This window comes from Ahaetulla prasina, chromosome 6, assembly GCF_028640845.1.
Source record: "Ahaetulla prasina isolate Xishuangbanna chromosome 6, ASM2864084v1, whole genome shotgun sequence".
In the NCBI taxonomy this organism is placed as follows: Eukaryota; Metazoa; Chordata; class Lepidosauria; order Squamata; family Colubridae; genus Ahaetulla; species Ahaetulla prasina.
Window position 1 is genome coordinate 109,080,314 of NC_080544.1, and position 20,609 is coordinate 109,100,922.

Here is a 20,609-nt window from a genome sequence, read left to right on the forward strand (position 1 = left end):
AAATAAATAAAAATAATAAATAAACCACATCGAAAGAGGGATCAATAAACTATAAATAATAATAATAAATAAACCACATCGAAAGAGGGATCAATAAACTATAAATAAATAAATAAATAAATAAATAATAAACCACATCGAAAGAGGGATCAATAAACTATAAATAAATAAATAAATAAATAAATAATAAACCACATCGAAAGAGGGATCAATAAACTATAAATAATAATAATAATAAATAAACCACATCGAAAGAGGGATCAATAAACTATAAATAAATAAATAAATAAATAAAAAATAAATAAATAAACCACATCGAAAGAGGGATCAATAAACTATAAACAAACAAACAATCTATAAATAAACCACAGCCTCCCAGCACGATGCGCTCCCGCCTGTCTCCCCGCCATCATCCCGAGGCCGGGCTGGGGGGCGACGGGATCCATAAAGCTCGAGGCTCCCGTCCAACGGCCGGCTGGGCAAGGCGGGCGTCGAAAGGCCGCTCCGGCCTCCTCGCGCGCCGCTCTCGGGCGCCGCCCAGCGCCGCCGCCGCCTCCCTTTCCTCCTCCTCCTCCGCCAGCCGCACGCAGCGCTTCGCCCCGCTCGGGGCAGGCAGGCAGGCAGGCCGGCCGGCTGGGCCTCGCCTCTTCCTGGCGCCGGCGAGCGGCTTCCCGGGCGGCCTGGGTGAGTCGTCGTCGGCCGCCGCCGCCGGGCCTCCCGCGCCCGCCCATGGATTTTACTTAGGCCTCATGGCGGCCCCCGAGACTCTCCCGGACGTGGCCTCGGCCTCCAGCGCCTCGCTCTTCCGCCTCCGCCACCTCCGCCTCGGGCTGGACCTGCGGCCTGAGGCCCGCGCCTTGGCCGGCTGCCTGGTGCTGGAGTTGTGCGCCCGGCCGGCGCCCGGCGGGGCCCAACCAGAAGCGGCCGAGGAGGAGGAAGAAGAGCGGCGGCCCCGCCGACCTCGCGTCCTGGTCTTGGACACCCACCCGGCCCTTCGGGTGGCCTCCGTGGCTTTCCGGCCTTGCCCCGCCGGCGAGGCCCGCTGCGGCTTCGTCTTCTCCAGCGGCGCGGAAAGCGAGCCTCCGGGCCGGGCCGGCCTTCTTCTGCCGCCGCCGCCGGCCCGCCCGTCCTCCTCCTCCTCGGCTCCGGCGGGCCACCCGCACCCGCATTGCCTCCTCAGCACCGCCAGCGCACTTTCGGCCTTCGGGCAACCGCCGCCGCCGCCCGAAGGGGACCGGCCGGGTTTAGCCGCCTCCCCGGAGTCCCTGAGGGACCCTCCGGCTGGAATAGCCCCGCCGCCGTGGGGCGAGCAGCCTCCGCCGGCCGGGCCTTGGGCCTGCGCCCCGCTGGAGAGCGCCGAGGCTCCCGCGCCGCCCTTGCCCGCTTTCCCCCGCTCGGCGCCCGCCCCGTGCCCGCTCTTCTTCCGCGTGGATCCCTTCACCGACTACGGCTCGGCGCTCAGCGTCTCCCTGCCGGCTTCGCTGGAGCCTCAGCGGCCCTTCCAGATCATCGTCCGCTACACCACCGTGGATGCCCCCGCGGTAAGTGGGGAGCCTTTCAGCCGAGGACCGAGCGGGGCCTTTCAAGGACTTAGAGACGCTCAGGGTGGGCGGTGGGTCCCCCCCCCCAAAAGCCCTTGAAAGGCTCCCCGAAAGGCAGAGCGGTCAAATGGTTTAGAAAAGGAGGATATGAGGGGTGGTCGTGAATAGAATGGAATGGAATTCTTCATTGGCCAAGCGGGATTGGGGGCATCTGCTCTCAGTGGACATAAAGAAAACAATAAAATATATTTGTCAAGAATCATAAAATTCAACACTTAGTGATAATGTAGAGTAGAATAGAATAGAATAGAATAGAATAGAATTCTTTATTGGCCAAGTGTGATTGGACACACAAGGAATTTGTCTTGGGTGCATATGCTCGCAGGGTACATAAAGAAAAAATAAAATATATTTGTCAAGAATCATAAGATACAACAGTTAGTGATAATAGACTAGACTAGACTAGACTAGAGAATTGAATTGAATTGAATTGAATTCTTTATTGGCCAAGTGTGATTGGACACACAAGGAATTTGTCTTGGGTGCATATGCTCTCAGTGTACATAAAGAAAAAATAAAATACATTTGTCAAGAATCATAAGATACAACACTTAGTGATAATGTAGAGTAGAGTAGAGTAGAATAGAATAGAATAGAATTCTTTATTGGCCAAGTGTGATTGGACACACAAGGAATTTGTCTTGGGTGCATATGCTTGCAGGGTACATAAAGAAAAAATAAAATATATTTGTCAAGAATCATAAGATACAACAGTTAGTGATAATAGAACAGACTAGACTAGACTAGAGAATTGAATTGAATTGAATTGAATTCTTTATTGGCCAAGTGATTGGACACACAAGGAATTTGTCTTGGGTGCATATGCTCTCAGTGTACATAAATATATATATATATATATTTGTTAAGAATCATAAGACAACACTTAGTAATAATGTAGAATAGAATAGAATAGAATAGAATAGAATAGAATAGAATAGAATAGAATAGAATAGAATCCTTTATTGGCTAAGTGTGATTGGACACACAAGGAATTTGTCTTGGGTGCATATGCTCTCAGTGTACATAAAGAAAAAATAAAATATATTTGTCAAGAATCATAAGACAACACTTAGTAATAATGTAGAGTAGAGTAGACTAGACTAGAATAGAATCGAATAGACATAGAATAGAATAGAATAGAATAGAATAGAATAGAATTCTTTATTGGCCAAGTGCATATGCTCTCAGTGTACATAAAGAACATAAAGAAAACAATAAAATATATTTGTCAAGAATCATAAAATTCAACACTTAGTGGTAATAGAGTAGAATAGAGTAGAATAGAATAGAATAGTGAATTGAATTGAATTGAATTCTTTATTGGCCAAGTGTGATTGGACACACAAGGAATTTGTCTTGGTGCATATGCTTTCAGTGTATATAAAGAAAACAATAAAATATATTTGTCAAGAATCAGAAAATTCAACACTTAGTGATAATAGCGTAGAATAGAATAGAATAGAATAGAATAGAATAGAATAGAATAGAATAAAATAGAATAGAATTTTTTATTGGCCAAGTGTGATTGGACACACAAGGAATATGTCTTGGGTGCATATGCTCTCAGTGTAAAAAGGTAAAGGTTCCCCTCGCACATATGTGCTAGTCGTTCCTGACTCTAGGGGGTGGTGCTCATCTCCGTTTCAAAACCGAAGAGCCAGCGCTGTCCGAAGACATCTCTGTGGTCATGAGGCCGGCATTACTCAACGCCAAAGGCGCATGGAACACTATTACCTTCCCACCAAAGGTGGTCCCTATTTTTCTACTTGCATTTTTTTAACGTGCTTTCGAACTGCTAGGTTGACAGAAGCTGGGACAAGGAACGGGAGCTCACCCTGTTACGCGGCGCTAGGGATTTGAACCGCAGAACTAGATTATTAGGCATAACAAAGTTTAAAAGAAGAGCAAGGGGGGGGTGTGGAATCCCAACATCACCCTGGACCATTGCCAGGTCGCTCATTGCTGCTTTATTGTGCAGGGAGTTGAAAAAGAGAGATGAGCACCGCCCCCTAGAGTCGGTAACGACTGGCGCATATGTGCGAGGGGAATCTTTCCCTTTCCCTTTTATCTGAATGTTGGTGGCTGGAGAGGTGAAAGGGAAAAAAAATCACAGGTTTTCAAGGAGAGATTGGACAGCCATTTGTGTGGAATGGCACAGGGTCTTCTGCGTGAGCAGGGGGCCTGGATTAGAAGACCTCCAAGGTCTCTTCCAACTCTGTTATTCTATTATAAATCTCTCCATTTTCATATCTATTGCAGTAGAATAGAATAGAATAGAATAGAATAGAATAGAATAGAATAGAATTTTTTATTGGCCAAGTGTGATTGGACACACAAGGAATTTGTCTTGGTGCATCTGCTCTCAGTGTACATAAAAGAAAAGATACGTTCATCAAGGTACAACATTTACAACACAATTGATGATCAATATATCAATATATCAGTAAACATCAACAGAAGCGAGCCACCCAATCCAATACTGTTAGGGGTCCTCTGTCATTTTCAATAATGTAAACAGCTCCGATGGCCCCAAAATTTGCATCTTGGGCAGCTTCTTCTATGGAGGAATACTGGACCCAGCCTCTCTCAGCAAGCCTTGTTTGGCATTATCATTAAATGATTAATTAACTCCTTTTTTTTACAACCCTGTAATCCCTTAGTTCAGGGTAGAGCCAGGGCAACTGAATGGAGCTGAGCATTTACTGGCCAGATGCCCTTCCTGTCACCTATGCAAAGTTGACAGCAGATATTTTCTCTTTGCACCCAGAGAGAGAAATATCTGCCACTGCCTAGGATTGATCTCTCCACCTGATGAGTGGGAGGCGAGTGTCTTCACCACTAGGCCACCAAACTGCTCTAATTAAATGATTAAAAAGTTAAAAAAAATAAAAAAAAATAAAAAACCCTCAAAGGGCAGATTCAATGGAACCCTAGGGTCTTTTTCTGCCATCGGTTTTCTCTCTCTGTTTTCTAAATAGAAATTATCACCCCCTTCCCCCAAGAAATTTCTGGGAATGCTAATACAAGCTGGGATACCCCAAAAGTTGTGAACGAAAAATCTTCCCGTCCCTGCAAGTAAATCACATCTGCTTTAATAAAACAACAGGAGACAGAAAAATATGAAATAGGGCAGTAAGATTTTAGGTAGGCCTAACAAATTCTTTGCAACGGTCCTCATGATTGAAAATTGAAAATTGGGGGCAGATAACTTGAAAGAGCTTTAGGGGGGCAGGAGGACAGGAAGATGCAGAGAGGCATATGGGGGTTGGAGCTCAGGTTTTAGGATTAATTTGGAATAATCAGGTAGTTTAGAGCAGGGGTCTCCAACCTTGGTCCCTTTAAGACTTGTGGACTTCAACTCCCAGAGTCCCTCGGCCAGCAAAGCAAAGCAAAGCTGGCTGAGGGACTCTGGGAGTTGAAGTCCACAAGTCTTAAAGGGACCAAGGTTGGAGACCCCTGGTTTAGAGCAGGGTTAAAAAAAGTTTTAAAGAACAACTTTCATCTCTGCTGTGAAATTGTGTGAATGCATCGATGCAGTGCATGTTATCTTAGCTTGCAGAGCTTAGATTCCTTGAATGAGTTTACCAGAAATGTAAATTATTGCAGATTTACAGCCTCATGCTACCTAAGTAAGCTTCATTTCATCCTGAAAAAAACAGAATTACTAACGTATCTTAAATAGAAAAATGATATTTAGATAGATTTTTACTCCAAAAGCATTTTATTAAAATAAATTAGATAAAAATAAAAAAAAATGCGATTTACATTTTTTAAAAAATCTGATTTAAATAAAAAAAATCCATTTTTTAAAATTTATTTTTTTTTAAAAAATCATCAATTTTTATCCACCCTGGTATAAATTGGTGGAAGCATTTATAAATATAAAAGTTATCAAGAATAAAAGAAGGACAAATTTAGTCGAAGAAGCTTTAATATAGATTCTGCAAAGTTCCCTTGATAATCTTTTTTTTTTAAAACAAACAAACAAACAAACAAACTCAGAGTTCTTCCAAAGTGGCTGGGATGACTTAGCAAAATTGACTTGGATTTGCAAAAAGTTCTTTATGAATTCTTTCGCTCTTAGCAAACTTGGTTACCAAGGGAGGAAAAGGTAAAATACCTTCTCTGCATAAAGGTCAAAAAACAGACAATAGGAGAAAAACCGTAAGGGATGTCAAAACCAAATCGCGCCGTAAACCGGACAGAATGGAAGACTGGGCTGAGGGGAGCAAGGCGTACAGGTAGTCCTCGATTTACGACCACAATTGCGCCCAACATTTCTCCTGCTAAGCGAGAGACTGAGTTTTGCCTCATTTTGTGACCTACCTGCAGTTCATTTAGTAACATGGTTGTTAGAAGGTTGCAAAAGGGGATCGTATGACCCTGGGGACATGGCAACCGTCATAAATATGAGCCAGTTGCCAAGAGAGTTAAGTGAGTTCCAATCGTAGGGCCGTGGTGGCTCAGACTGTAAGATAGCCTGTTATTAAAACACAGCAGTCTGCAATTACTGCAGGCTTGAATCCCACCAGGCCCAAGGTTGACTCAGCCTTCCATCCTTTATAAGGTAGGTAAAATGAGGACCCAGATTGTTGGGGGGGCAATAAGTTGACTTTGTAAATATACAAATAGGATGAAGACTATTGCTGACATAGTGTAAGCCGCCCTGAGTCTTCGGAGAAGGGCGGGATATAAATGTAAATAAATTTTTAAAAAACCACGTTACGACCTTTCTTGCCACGGTTGTTAAGCGAACCACTGCAGCTGTCCAATTAGTCACCCAGTTGTTAGGAAAATCTGGCTTCCCCATTGAACAAGACAATTAGTTCAGTGAATTTGGCCTCGTTTTGTGACCTTCCTTGCCACCATTGTTAAATTAATCCCTGCAATCGTTAAGTTAGTAACACGGCTGTAAAGTGACTCTGGGTCTCCCCCCTCCCCCCTTTGACTTTGCTTGTCAGAAGGTGGCAAAAGAGGATGATGTGGCCCTGGGACACTGTGACCGTCATAAATATGAGCCAAGCATCTGAATTTTGATCACATGACCCTGGGGATGCTGCAACAGTCGTCTGAAAAAACGATCGTAAGCCACTTTTTTTTCAGCGCTGTTGTTAACTTCGACCGGTCATTAAACAAATGGCTTTAAGTCAAGGATTGCCTCTATTCGGTGGCTGTAAGTTGCTTCTCCATCTAAGATACTTTCTCACTAGTATTGATTGCATGTAAACCTATGAGTGAAAACCTCCTTCAATTAGATAAAATATTGTGGCTGTGTGTAGCATTTGCCTGTTGAGAGATAATTCAATGCAAAAGGAAACAAGAGCCCTCGTTTCAATGAAGCATTAGGTGTCCCTGAAAATCGGGGCAGTACATAATTTGAATTAATAACGCCAATCATAATTTAATAAATAAGTATGCTTTTACACAGAGGAATGGATGGCTGTGAGATGATCACTTTCTATTTGGGATGGGCTGTTATTTGGCCTTCACTGTCAGGTCCTTCTCTTGTTAGGCGGTGGCATTTGATCCATCCTGCTTGAAGTAGTTTATATAGGTGCATTAAAAATAGAATTTCATGGAACGGCATGCCATCGTTTTAAAATATGCCAGGCTTGGCCAGACTTTCTATTCTCTCTTGCCTAGGAGATCAAAGAGGCCGGGCAGAGGTGGCATATTTTAAGGCGGCGGCCTATTGTCCCATGCAATTCTATTTTTAATGCATCTATATCAGTGTTTCTCTCTGTTGTCAGCTTTCCGATGGGTGGACTTCAATTCCCAGAATTCCCCAACCAGCCACTGGTTTATATTATCTCCTTCAGGCAGGACTGATATTTTTCCAATACAAAGGTTATATTTGGAGGTTAGTTTTAGAGAGGGTCTTTAAACTGAGGCAGGGAGCTGCGCTTGCATCCCATGGCTGTTTGATCTAGTTATAAAATTACCGCATTTTTTTTGGACTATTAAGACGCACCAGACTATAAGATGCAACTAGATTAACAGGAGGAAAACAAGAAAAAAATGTTTTTAGCCTCCATGTCGTCCCCGGCCCCCAGAAGCACTCTGCAGTGCTCTGCACATCCTGTTTTCGCCAAAGACGCACCCGTTTTTTGGCCTGCAGAGCGCTTCTGGGGGCTGGGGAGGGCGAACATGTGACATGCGGAGGGTTCAGGAACCCAAAAATGGGCCCATTTCTGGCTTTACCTCTCCAGCAAAAAGTGCTTTAAAATGGGAAAATTCACACATTTTTTCTATGTTACCGGTTCCTGGACAGATACAGTGAGTGATGCTGACATAAGAGAAGTATTTTGAATATTGTATATTTTGGGTGTAAACTTAAGAGAAAGTTTAATTTCCTTCTCTTGTTTTCTTAGAATCCAGCCTTTCATTTGTCCTTCTGAACTTTGCATCCTACAGGTAGTCTTCGACTTACGACCGCAATTGAGCCCAACATTTGTTAGGGGAGTTTTGCCCTATTTTACGACTTCTCTTGTCACATTTGTTAAGTGAATCACTGCAGTTGTTAAGTTAGTAGCACCGTTGTTAAGTGAACCTGGCTTCTCCGTTCACTTTGCTTGTCAAGAAGGTCGCAAAAGGTAAATCACATGACCTCGGGACGCTGCGACCGTCGTAAATATGAAACAGTTGCCACACATCCAAATGTAAATCGCGTGACTATGGGGATGCTGCAGTAGTCATAAGAGTGAGCAAAATGGCCATAAGTCACCTTTGCTCGGTGCCGTTGAATGGTCACTAAATGAACTGTTGTAAGTCGAGGACTACCTGTATTTCTTCCTGTGAAAGGATTTCAGAGTGCCTGTTGTGTACACATATGTGATGAGCCGTGGGGAAGATGGGCTGTAACCAGTGGTGGGATTTAAATAATTTAACAACCGGTTCTCTGCCCTAATGACCGGATGGGTGGGCGTGGCCATGGTGGGAGTGGCCAGAGGGTGTGAGTAGTAGGCCTCTTTGCAGCCTTCTGGGAGCAAAAACGGGCCACGGGGGCCCCGCACCACACATACCCCCGCACCCGATTTTGGGCCTAGTAGGTCTCCCTGCATTTACCTGGGGAGCCAAAATGGGGCGTGTGGGAACTCCTGGAAGGGGAGGGGAGGGGTGAGGCCAACCAGCAATTTAACTACCGGGTTCGCCCGAACTGGCTGAATCCCACCACTGGCTGTAACCCTGAAAGACCCATTCTACACTTTCATGAATCAGATGTCAGGCCTGGAAACCATACTAGACTTTAGGGTTCCAGACACTGCCACATTTTTCCCCTGAGGGGAGGAAGGGGGGCTGAGGGGTATGGTAACATTCTTCAAGCGGTCAAGGTCGGATGGTGTTCACATCTGCAGGAAGAGTGGCAAGAAGATATTCGAATGAACTGGGAGAACGTGGGACCATGTGACCATCAAAGGGGTCAGGGGGGTGGGACTCTTGGGGTTTGTATAACTGGGAAAAGAATCCGGAAGTTCAGTTTTGGAATTTCACTCATCGTGTGCCAGTTTCCTCATGCTAGTAAAGAACTCTGAAAAAACAATGGCTTCTGAGTTTTTTTATGCAGAAGAGGTTTTTCTGGAACCTTGACATCAGACTAACTTGCCTTCTATGATCTCAAAAAAAATGAAGATTTTATGCAAAGTTGCCTTCCCCAAATTGTTAACCCCAGGTGGACTAAAATCCCCATTGTTCCCAGCCAGCCAGCCCTTCTTGAACTAAAATCCCATCTTCTTCAGTAAACAGCACTGCTGGCTGGAATGATATTCAAGGATACAAGTACAATAGCAATACAGGTAGTCCTTGACCTGCAACCGTTCCTTTAGTACAGGGGTCTCCAACCTTGGCAACTTTAAGCCTGGCGGACTTCAACTCCCAGAATTCTCCAGCCAGCTTTGCCCAAAGCTGGCTGGGGAATTCTGGGAATTGAAGTCCGCCAGGCTTAAAGTTGCCAAGGTTGGAGACCCCTGCTTTAGTAACTGTTCGAAGTTATAACGGCGATGAAGAAAGTGGCTCCCACTTAACCACCATTGTAGAATTCCCACGGTCATGTGATCAAAATTCTGGCCAACTGACTCCTATTTATGCAGTTTCCCGTGGCTACGTGATCCCTTTTTCCGACCGTCGGACACACAAAGTGCCAGATTCACTTAACAACCGTTTTACTAGCCGCGTTGCTGCAGTAATTCACTTAACAACTATGGCAAGAAAAATGGGGCAAAGCTCAACTGTCTCACTTAGCGACAGAAATTTGGGCCTTGGTGGTGGCCATAAGTCGAAGACCATCCGCTTGATCTATCTGTTGTTGTTTTTCCCCTTATCTCTTCCTTCTGTCAGATCTGGTGGCTGGATCCTGAGCTCACCTACGGCAACTCTAAGCCATTTGTTTTCACTCAAGGCCATTCGGTGTGCAACCGGTCCTTCTTCCCCTGCTTTGACACGCCGGCTGTGAAATGCACTTACTCCGCGGTTGTCAAGGTAAGACGTTTTCCTCACCCCAGAATGTCAGAAGAACTGTTCTGACCCAGACCCAAGTAGGTAATAATAAACTTAGTCCGTGGAAAAACAAACTTTATTCGAAGAGCTGGGAATTACTTCATTCCCAGCGTCGTTCAACTCAAAGTAAAACAAATGCCTCCCAATACAAATTCCTCAGTTATCTCATAAACCTTAGTCCAATTAGGCAAACTGCCAAAGGCCTTCCTGGCAAAGGTGCAGAAGCCACAAAAACAAAGATGTATACAAAGCAGAAGATGAAGCAGAAGACGCAGCTACAACGTTGTTTTCCGGCAAAGCTGAAACACCGGTGCTGGTCTGTTTTAAGCCTTATGGGAGGGGCCAATCATCTCCTGGCCTTACTCCTGAGTTGTCCTCTCTGCTTGAGCTGCTCTTGCCTTCTGGCAGCTCTTCTCATGCGTGCATTAGGAACAGGAGGAGTCCACACCTCACTTCCCGATGGCCCAGGCCTCACCTCAGCCTCATCGCTGTCCGACTCCGTTGCCAGCTCCGCAGGCTGCTGATGGACCACAAAAAGAACCAGACCTGAACCTCATGCTCAGGAACTGCCAGAATTCAGTTTTTGAATTGCTCTTACACCCAGTAGTAGGTGATTCCCCCCCCCCCCATGAAAATCTTAATCCCCTTTCTGGATCATCTCCCTCATTGGTCACTTTCAAGGCCTTTACATGTGACTTGGCCAAGCGAGCTGTGGAAAACCCAGTCGTTGAGTACACTGCGGGGGCTATCAAAGACCATGGTAGAGAACACCCTTCCTCACACATACTTTCAGATCAGCTGTTTTGTGATTACAGGAGTGGCCAAAATTGTGGAAACATTTTGGGAAAAATGTATTTTCTAAAACTACCGTATTTTTCAGAGTATAAGACGCACCTTAGTTTTTGGGGATGAAAATAAGAAAAAGGCTGATTGGCAGGTGGATCGGCCTCCCGGAATACCCCCAATCAGCTGTTCCCAGAGGTGAATTTTAGCAACAGGTTCCTTGGTTGTGAGCTCTGTGCCTTGCTTTTTTTTGCTTTTTTCCCTGCCTCTGAAACTCTGTTTCAGAAGAAACTTTTTTCTGCCCCTGAAAGCCTCCAAAACAGAGCTTCAAAAAAAAAAAAAGCCTCTGAAACTCTGTTTGGGGCTTCTTTTCTGAAGCTTCGTTTCTGATGCTTTTTTCAGCCTCTGAAACCTCCGTTTGAGAAGCTGGGCGGGGCTACATTCGGAGTATAAGATGCATCCAGATTTTCACCCTCTTTTATGGGATCATACAGTAGCTAATATTGTAACACCCCTTTTTGGGGGAGTAGTACCATAAAATTATATATCAATGGAAAGATAATTTAATCAAGAATGTAATGCAATAACACTTGTGAAGGACTTGCTAGTAGAATAGCAGTTACAGTATAAAGAAGAAAAGTGAAACACGTAGAAAAAACAAGATATACCAAAATTATCGCCATAGAAAAAGCAAGATATACTAAAATTATCGCCATAGAAAAAAACAAGATATACCAAATTATCACTATGTCAGTTAATCCTTAGTTGGGTAACCTTTAGGACGAATGACGGCCTTACAACATCTTCCCATGGAGTGAACAAGTCTTTTAGTTCTGCAGCTGTTATAATGTGAAACCAAGATTTATTTATTTATTTATTTATTATTTAGATTTTTATACCGCCCTTCTCCCAAAGGACTCAGGGCGGTGTACAGCCAGATTAAAAAAACTATACAATATACAAATTAAAACAAAATTAAAATAACATATTCTATAAATGGCCGAAAATTTAAAACCGTCAAATTTGACCCATAAAATTCATAAAAATACCCCAATTAAAATATTAAAATTCAAAAAGTTTAAAAAATTAAGCCAGTCCCGCCTGGATAAACAAGTGCGTTTTCAATTCACGGCGAAAGATCCGAAGGTCAGGTAATTGACGGAAACCAGGGGGAAGTTCGTTCCAGAGGGTAGGTGGTCCAACAGAGAAGGCCCTTCCCCTGGGGGCCGCCAGCCAACATTGTTTGGCGGACGGCACCCTGAGAAGACCCTCTCTGTGTGAGCGTACAGGTCGGTGGGAGGCATGAGGTAACAGTAGGCGGTCCCGTAGGTACCCGGGCCCTAAGCCATGGAGCGCTTTAAAGGTGGTAACCAACACCTTGAAGCGCACCCGAAAGACCACAGGTAGCCCATGCAGACTGCGCAGGAGCGGTAGATTGAATGATGGCTTCTCTTAACTGGGTTTATTGCTGGGTTGCTTCTGACTAACAAGTTTCTTTAGTCGACTCCATAGATTTTCAATTGGGTGAAGGTCCCAGGCCATTCCAGCAGTGGGAATATGATTATCTTGAAACACCCCCCCCCAAAAAAGGTGTTATTAAACCTCAAAAATACACTTTTCCCAAAGGTTTCCACAGTTTTGACCACTCCTATAATCACTGCCCACCCTGGGGTAGCCATTCTGTGAATAGGCCAGCTTGCTCCTTCCAGTAAACTGCCTCAGAATGTCAAATGCCACCATTGAAGTCTCTGATCCCAGAGAGGCTGTGGGATACATTTTAGGACTGCGCATGGGGTTTGAGCATTGTGAACATTGCACAACTGATACAGAAGTGAACTTTCTTCAGGACAGAATTTACGTTGCTTTTAGAGTAGAGATGACGGATATTCCTCAGACTTTACTTCAGGTGTCCCTTTACGACTTGTGGACTTCAGATTCGACTTCCAACATCAGAGGCTCTGGGATTCTGGGATTATGACTTTCACAAGTCATAAAGGGGACCATGGTTCCCTCTGCTTTAGTTGGTCCTTAGGAGATCAAGACTGGGGTGAGGGGGACAATAGGGTAGCAGTGTTCCAGTATTTGAGGGGCTGCCACAAAGAAGAAGAGGGGGTCAACCTATTCTCCAAAGCACCAGAAGGCAAGACAAGAAACAATGAGTGGAAACTACTCAAGGAGAGAAGCAACCTGGAATGAAGGAGAAAGTTCTTAACAGTGAGAATAATCAACCAGTAGAACAGCTTGCCACCAGAAGTTGTGGGTGCTCCATCACCCAGAAGAGATTGGACAGCCATATGTCTGGAATGGTAGGGTGTCCTTCTTGAGCAGTGGGGTGAACTAGAACAGGGGTCTCCAACCTTGGTCCCTTTAAGACTTGTGGACTTCAACTCCCAGAGTCCCTCAGCCAGCAAAGCTGGGGAACTCTGGGAGTTGAAGTCCACAAGTCTTAAAGGGACCAAGGTTGGAGACCCCTGAACTAGAAGACCTCCAAGGCCCCTTTCAACTGTATTATTCTCTTTCTCTTTTCCATTTTTTAACAGGCCCCTGCAGGTATGCAGGTGTTAATGAGCGCCACCCAAAGTACCTACAAGGAAGAAGAGGGCGTATACCAGTTCTACATGGAGTACCCCATCCCCGCTTACCTGGTGGCTCTGGTGGCCGGGGATCTTGTCGCCGCAGAGGTTGGTCCTAGGTAAGGCGTTCTTGCCGACCTTGATTCAGCAGGGTTGATGGAAGGCCGGGATATTGCTAGGCTGTAATCTTAACCATTGTGGTTGCTGGAGAGGCTGGGAATTGCAGTTCGACACCACATCTCTGACATCAATACAATTGAACGAGTCCAGAAATATTTCACAAGAAGAGTTCTCCATTCCTCTGAAAACAACAAAATACCTTATCCCACCAGACTTGAAATCCTAGGCTTAGAAAACTTGGAACTCCGTCGCCTTCGACAAAACCTAAGTTTAACTCATAGAATGATCTATTGTAATGTCCTTCCTGTTAAAGACTACTTCAGCTTTAACTGCAATAATACAAGAGCAACCAACAGATTTAAACTTAATGTTAACCGCTTTAATCTAGATTGCAGAAAATATGACTTCTGTAACAGAATCATCAGTGCTTGGAATACTTTACCTGACTCTGTGGTCTCTTCCCATAATCCTAAAAGCTTTAACCAAAAACTTTCCACTATTGACCTCACCCCATTCCTAAGGGGACCATAAGGGGCGTGCATAAACGCACAAACGTGCCTACCGTTCCTGTCCTATTGTTTTTCTTTTCTTCTTCCTATATATATATAGATGCTTATACCTCCTAATATTTACTCATATATATGTTTATATACTATAAAATCCTTTTATATGATGTTGTGACAAAATAAATAAATAAAATAAAAAATAAATAAACTTGTAGAAAGCCGTACAGGGAGACCTTGAGTTACAAGTACAGAATTGCCATCACTAAACAGTGCGGTTGTAACGTACAAGTAGTCCTCAACTTACAACCACAGTTGAGCTCAAAGTGGATGTTTGTAAGACATTTGTTAAGTGAGTTTTGCCCCCGTTTTACGACTTTCCTTGCCACGCTGGTTCCATGAATTCTGGCTTCCCTATTGACTTTGCTTGTCAGAAGGTCACAGGCAAGGGGTGTTGCAACCATTATAAATGTGAGTTCAGTTCTTCAGCATCCAAATGTAAATCACGCAACCATGGGGGATGCTGCATCGGTCATAAGTGTGAAAAATGGTCATAAGTCACTTTTTTCAATGTGTTGTAACTTCGAACAGTCACTAGACGAACGGTTGTAAGTCGAGGACTACCTGTATTGGACTCATGAACTTTCTTTAAAGCAGGTGTTCGAACAGAATAGAATAACAGTTGGAAGGGACCTTGGAGGTCTTCTAGTCTAACCCCCTGCTTGGGCAGGAATCCCTACACCTCTTCAGACAAATGTTTATCCAACATCTTCTTTAAAACTTCCATGTTGGAGCATTTGCAACTTCTGGAGGCAAGTAGTTCCACTGATAATTGTTCTATCTGTCAGGAAATTTCTGCTTAGTTCTAAGTTGCTTCTCCTTGATGAGTTTCCATCCATTGCTTCTTGTTCTTCCTTCAGGTGCTTTGGAGAATAGGTTGACTCCTTCTTCTTTGGGGCAGCCCCTCAGATATTGGAACACGGATATCATGTCTCCCCTGGTCCTCCTTTTCATTAATCCAGACATACCCAGTTCCTGCAACCGTTCTTCATATGTTTTAGCCTCCAGTCCCCTAATCATCTTTGTTGCTCTTCTCTGCACTCTTTCTAGAGTTTCCACATCTTTTTTACATGGTGGCGACCAAAACTGGATGCAATATTCCAAGTGTGGCCTTACCAAGGCCTTATAAAGTGGTATTAACACTTCACGTGATCTTGATTCTATCCCTCTGTTTATGCAGCCTAGAACTGTGTTGGCCTTTTTGGCAGCTGCTGCACGCGGCTGTCTCATCTTTAAGTGATTGTCCACTAGGACTCCAAGATCCCTCTCACTGTTAGCTTGCACCTCCACAGCAAGGAATGCCAGATTCCTGCTAGGCCCCAGTGTGAATTCTGTTGTTTTTCTGCCTTTTTGTTTTTTTGCAAACAGGAGCAAAGTCTGGGCCGAGCCATGCCTATTGTCAACAGCCATCAGCAAACTCTCAGGTCGGGTGGAGCACTGGCTCAGCGCTGCAGAGAGCCTCTACGGTCCCTATATCTGGGGCAGGTAAGCTCATTTATAGCATGCATAGGTCTTGTTGTGACCCAGGCCCAAGTAGGTAGTAAGAAACTCAGTCCGTGAAAAAACAAACAAACTTTATTCGAACAGCTGAGGATTACTTCATTCCCAGCGTCGTTCCACTCAAATTAAAACAAATGCCTCCCAACACAAATTCCTCAGTTCTCTCGCAAACCTTGGTCCAATTGGGCAAACTGCCAAAGGCCTTTCTTGGCAAACGTTCAGAAGTCACAAAAATAAAGACGTAGACGAAGCAGAAGATGAAACAGAAGATGCAGCTACCAACGTTGTTTTCCGGCAAAGCTCAAATGCCATTGCTGATCCTTTAAGCCTTATGGTAGGGGCCAATCATCTCTTGGCCCTACTCCCGAGTTGTCCTCTCTGCTTTTAGCTGCTCTTGCCTTCTGGCAGCTCTTCTCATATGTGCATTAGGAACAGGCTCCTCCTGTTCCTCTGCCTCACTACTATCAGGCTCTGGAGGCTCTGGAGTCCTCACCTCACTTCCCGATGGCCCTGGCCTCACCTCAGCCTCATCGTTGTCTGACTCCATTGCCAGCTCCATAAGCTGCTGACGGACCACAACAGGTCTCTCTGCTGGGGTGAAAGGAACGAAATGCACGTCGGGGTGGCAATTCTGTTCCTTGTTTGCGTGCAACTCGCAACGCAGGTCGAAAAAGGCAGAGCCTGTGTCGTGATGTGACAGTACACATTTTGCTCTCTTGGTATCACCGTGGTGAGAGGCTGGAGACAGGATTTTTTAAAAAATATATTTACCCGCAAATTCATGAGTACAATGACTCAAATTTATGACAGTTGGAATCTCCCGGGATTGTGCGATCACCTTTTGTGACCTTCCGACAAGCAAAGTCAATGGGGAAACCAGATTCACTTAACAACACTGTTACTAAGTGGTTTTTATTTTGGTCAGGGAAACTTGGTCTACCCAAATAGGGGACGGAGTGTACTGCTTCTGTTTTCGCCTTTCAGCCCCAGGAGCCTTCGCAGGCAGTCACTTTCGCGACAGACTTTATTTTTTTCTGTTGAATGTATGTTTTACCGACAAAGAAAGAAAGGAAATTTTATAAAGGAATAAAATATGGCTAGATGAACGAGAACTAAATAGCTGGAAATAGATCTATACTCGTCTCCCTTTATTTCTTCGACGGCAAAACATAAATTCAACACACACAAAAATCGTGTTACTAATTTAACAATTGCAGTCTTCATTTAAGAACTGAGGCAAAAAAGATAATAAAATTAGGCAAAACTCACTTAAGTAGTTGTAAGATGAGGGCTCCTTGTAAATTATGGGGAATTTTATTTATGCGTATCTACATTTTTACGTCTGTCTGTCTTAGGGGTGAAATGCTCCCGGTTCGGACCAGATCACCCAATCCAGTAGCGTTGGCAGCGGGTGGTTCAGATAACCAGTAGCAAAAATCCCTGCCCCCCATTCCCCCTGCATGCCAAGCTGAGCCATGATCATCAGAGGGTGGTTGTTTTTTTTACTTTTAAAAACATGTTTTCTTCGGCCGAAAAAATGCTTTTAAAAGTAAAAAAAAAAGCCTCTGATGATCGCACGGCTCAGCTGGGATTGTCAGAACTCTCTAAAAGCATTTTTTCTACAACCTCTGGCCGAAGAGGCTGTAGAAAAAGTCTTTTAAAGGGTTCTGACGATCAGGCAACTCAGTTGGGATCATCAGAACCCTTTAGAAGCATTTTTCTACAACCTCTTCAGTCGAAGAGGCTGTAGAAAAAATGCTTTGAAAAGGCTCCTCTGGCGATCCCAGCTGAGTTGCCTGATCATCAGAGGCTTTTAAAAGCATTTTTTCTGCAACCTCTTCGGCCGGTTGTAGAAAAAATGCTTTTAAAAGTAAAAAAAAAAATTGGCCACGCCCACCCACCCAGTCACATTACCCCACAACCACCAAGCCACGGCCACAGAACCGGTAGTAACAAATTTCACCCTGGTCGGTCGGTCGGTCTGCTTCGATAATTATGGCTTCAAGATTTGCAAATTGAGCCGAGTCCCTCCCTCCCTCCTCTGGCTTCTAGGTACGACATCGTTTTCCTCCCTCCCTCGTTCCCCATCGTCGCCATGGAGAACCCGTGTTTGACCTTCGTAATCTCGTCCATCTTGGAGAGCGATGAGTTTCTCATCATCGACATCATCCACGAAGTAGCCCACAGCTGGTTTGGCAATGCCGTCACCAACGCCACCTGGGAAGAGATGTGGTTGAGCGAAGGGCTGGCCACTTACGCTCAGCGCCGAATCACGACGGAGACTTACGGTAAGTCCCGTCTTAAGCCCGCGTATTGCGCCTTTAAATTGGGCGAGTTGCCAAGGCCAGCTTGGATCTTTCTAAAACGGGTTTCAAACTCAATTGTCATTGAGGGCCGCATCAGGGCTGTGGTTGACCTTGGAGCGCTGGGTGGGCGTGGCCAACTGGGTGGGCATGAACAACTTGATGACACTCCCAAGACTGTTGGCATGTTTCCTCTTCGCATTGGGTAGACCGGGCCAAAGCCACACTGGCCAGCCCCTTATATTTTTCAGGATGTGCCCACAGGCCAAATCCGAGCACATCGCGTGCTGGATGAGGCCGGTGGGCCTTGTGTTTGACACCCCTGTTCTAGAGTCTCAGCGTCGTTTTTATATCGCGGCGACCAAAACTGGATGCAACATTCCGGGTCTGGTTTATTGTCAAGGCATTATAAAGCAATACAGGTAGTCCTCAAGTTGTGACCACAATTGAGCCCAACGTTTCTGTTGCCGAGACATTTGTTAAGTGAGTTTTGTCCCATTTTATGACCTTTCTTGCCTCAGTTGTTAAGCGAATTGCTGCAGTTGAAAAATTAGTAGCATTAGCACTTAGACTTATATACCACTTCACAGTGCTTTTCAGCCCTCTCTAAGCGGTTTACAGAGTCAGCCTCTTGCCCCCCAACAATCTGGGTCCTCATTTTACCCACCTCAGAAGGACGGAAGGCTGAGTCAACCTTTTTTTTTTTTTTTATTGAAAGAGTTTTAAAAAACAAAAACATTTTCCCCCTTTTTCCCCCCTCCCTCCCAAAAAAACCCCCTTCCCCCCTCCCTCCCCCCCCCCGGCTTCCCGGGTCAATCACAAGGTATTGTTATACATAAACCAAACATAGAGTAAAATTTTCCCTTCCAATCCAAATAACCACATCCAAAGCTTTTCATCTCCCAACCCCCTCCCCATTACATAAAATAACTTTCTAATTATTCAAAGGCAATCTGATATTTCTTAATCTGATATCTGTTTTGTAGATAATCAATCCATTTTTTCCATTCAATTAAATATCTTTCCTGCGTGTTGTCTTTTAAAAAAGCTGAGATTTTAGCCATCTCAGCCAAATTAATGACTTTCAATATCCATTCTTCTATTGTAGGTACCTCTTCTTTCTTCCAGTATTGTCCAATCAACAGTCTTGCTGCTGTTATTCAGAATCAATTTAGTCTCAATCCCTGTACAATCCGTTATAATTCCCAAAAGGAAAAATTGTGGCAGGAACTTTATCTTCTTCTTCAGTACATTTTGAATAATCCACCAAATTCTTATCCAAAAGACCTTAATTTTCTTGCAAGTCCACCAAATATGAAAATATGTAGCGTCATCACAATCACACCTCCAACATTTCGCTTGGATATCAGGATACATACATGATAATTTTTTGGGATCTAAGTGCCATCTATAAAACATCTTATAAAAATTTTCCCTTAAATTCTGTGCTTGTGTAAACTTAACATTTCTAACCAAGATTTTCTCCCATGTTTCCAACATTATTGGTTCAGGCTGAGTCAACCTTGAGTCTGCTGAGATTCGAACTGCCAAATTGCGGGCAGCGGCAGTTAGCAGAATTAGCTGCAGTACAGCATTCTCACCACTGCGCTACCGCGGCTCAGGTTTTATTTCCTGGGGCTGGTTGTTAATTGAATCTAGCTTTCCCCAATTGACTGCTTGTCAGAAGGTTGCAAAAGCGAACATTGCAACCGTCATAAATAGGAACCAGTTGTCGAGCGCCTGAATTTTGACCATGGGGAATGCACTTCACAACTGTGTTACAAACTTCACAACTGCAGTGATTCACTTAACAACCACCTGAAGAAAGGTTGTGAAATGGGGTAAAACTCACTTAACCGCCTCGCTTAGCAACAGAAATTGCTCAATTGTGGTCGTAAGTCAAGGACTACCTGTACTATTCCATATAAGTATTACTGTCGTGTCCCACTCCTCCGCTGATGGCCGGGTCAGGGAAATCCGAATCAGGCGTGCCTCTGCAGCTCTGCCAAAGTCCTAGCAAAGTTCTCAAGGCAGGCAGGAGACCAGAAAGTGACTTCAGCAAGATAAGGTAGACTTTGCCTGACTCAGAGAATGCCAGAAAGCAGATCCTTTATATAGGCCATGGGGTGTGGCTCCATGACTCAGCACTTATCCAGGCCTGCCCCTCCCTTCCTTCTGTTGCCTCCGCCTATCAAGTCTTCTGACGCGAGGGTCACTCCAGTCGGCAGCTGTTGGTAATTGACCTCCCTCAGGCTCACATGCTGTGGGGGAGGGGGAGGGGTCTAGTTGCTCCGTTTGCCTGGGCATGGAGCCAGGGCTGGGGTCGGGAGGCACTTCTTCTTCCTCAGCCTGTCTGGGCATGGAGCCAGGGCTGGGGCCTGGAGGCATGCTAGGACATTCCTCAGCGTTCGGAAGAAGATAAGACGGGCCCGGCTGCGGGGAAAGCGAACGAGACACAACAATTACAAAGACAAATTAAATCACTCCTTGCCTTGAATCTTTGAGATGTGACAAAAACCATATTGAAGTTCTTCACTGTAAGACATGGACTTTGTTGGTAGGACAGTGTTTCCCAACTGTGGCAGCTTGAAGATCTGTGGACGTCAACTCCCAGCATTCCCCAGCCAGCTTTGCTGAATTCTGGGAATTGAAGTCCACGCATCTTCAAGCTGC

General features: G+C 44.7%; 1 protein-coding gene across 1 annotated transcript in view; it reads left to right on the forward strand.

The window, feature by feature from the left end:
• The first annotated feature begins 368 nt into the window (after window positions 1–368).
• RNPEPL1 (arginyl aminopeptidase like 1) overlaps window positions 369–20,609 on the forward strand; it is a 40,303-nt gene continuing 20,062 nt past the window's right edge. The window contains exons 1-5 of the mRNA XM_058188829.1: window positions 369–1,541; window positions 9,936–10,076; window positions 13,418–13,569; window positions 15,502–15,618; window positions 17,686–17,921. Coding sequence (XP_058044812.1) covers window positions 384–1,541; window positions 9,936–10,076; window positions 13,418–13,569; window positions 15,502–15,618; window positions 17,686–17,921 — 1,804 coding nt within the window. The 5' untranslated portion in view covers window positions 369–383. The remainder of the gene's footprint in view (window positions 1,542–9,935; window positions 10,077–13,417; window positions 13,570–15,501; window positions 15,619–17,685; window positions 17,922–20,609) is intronic.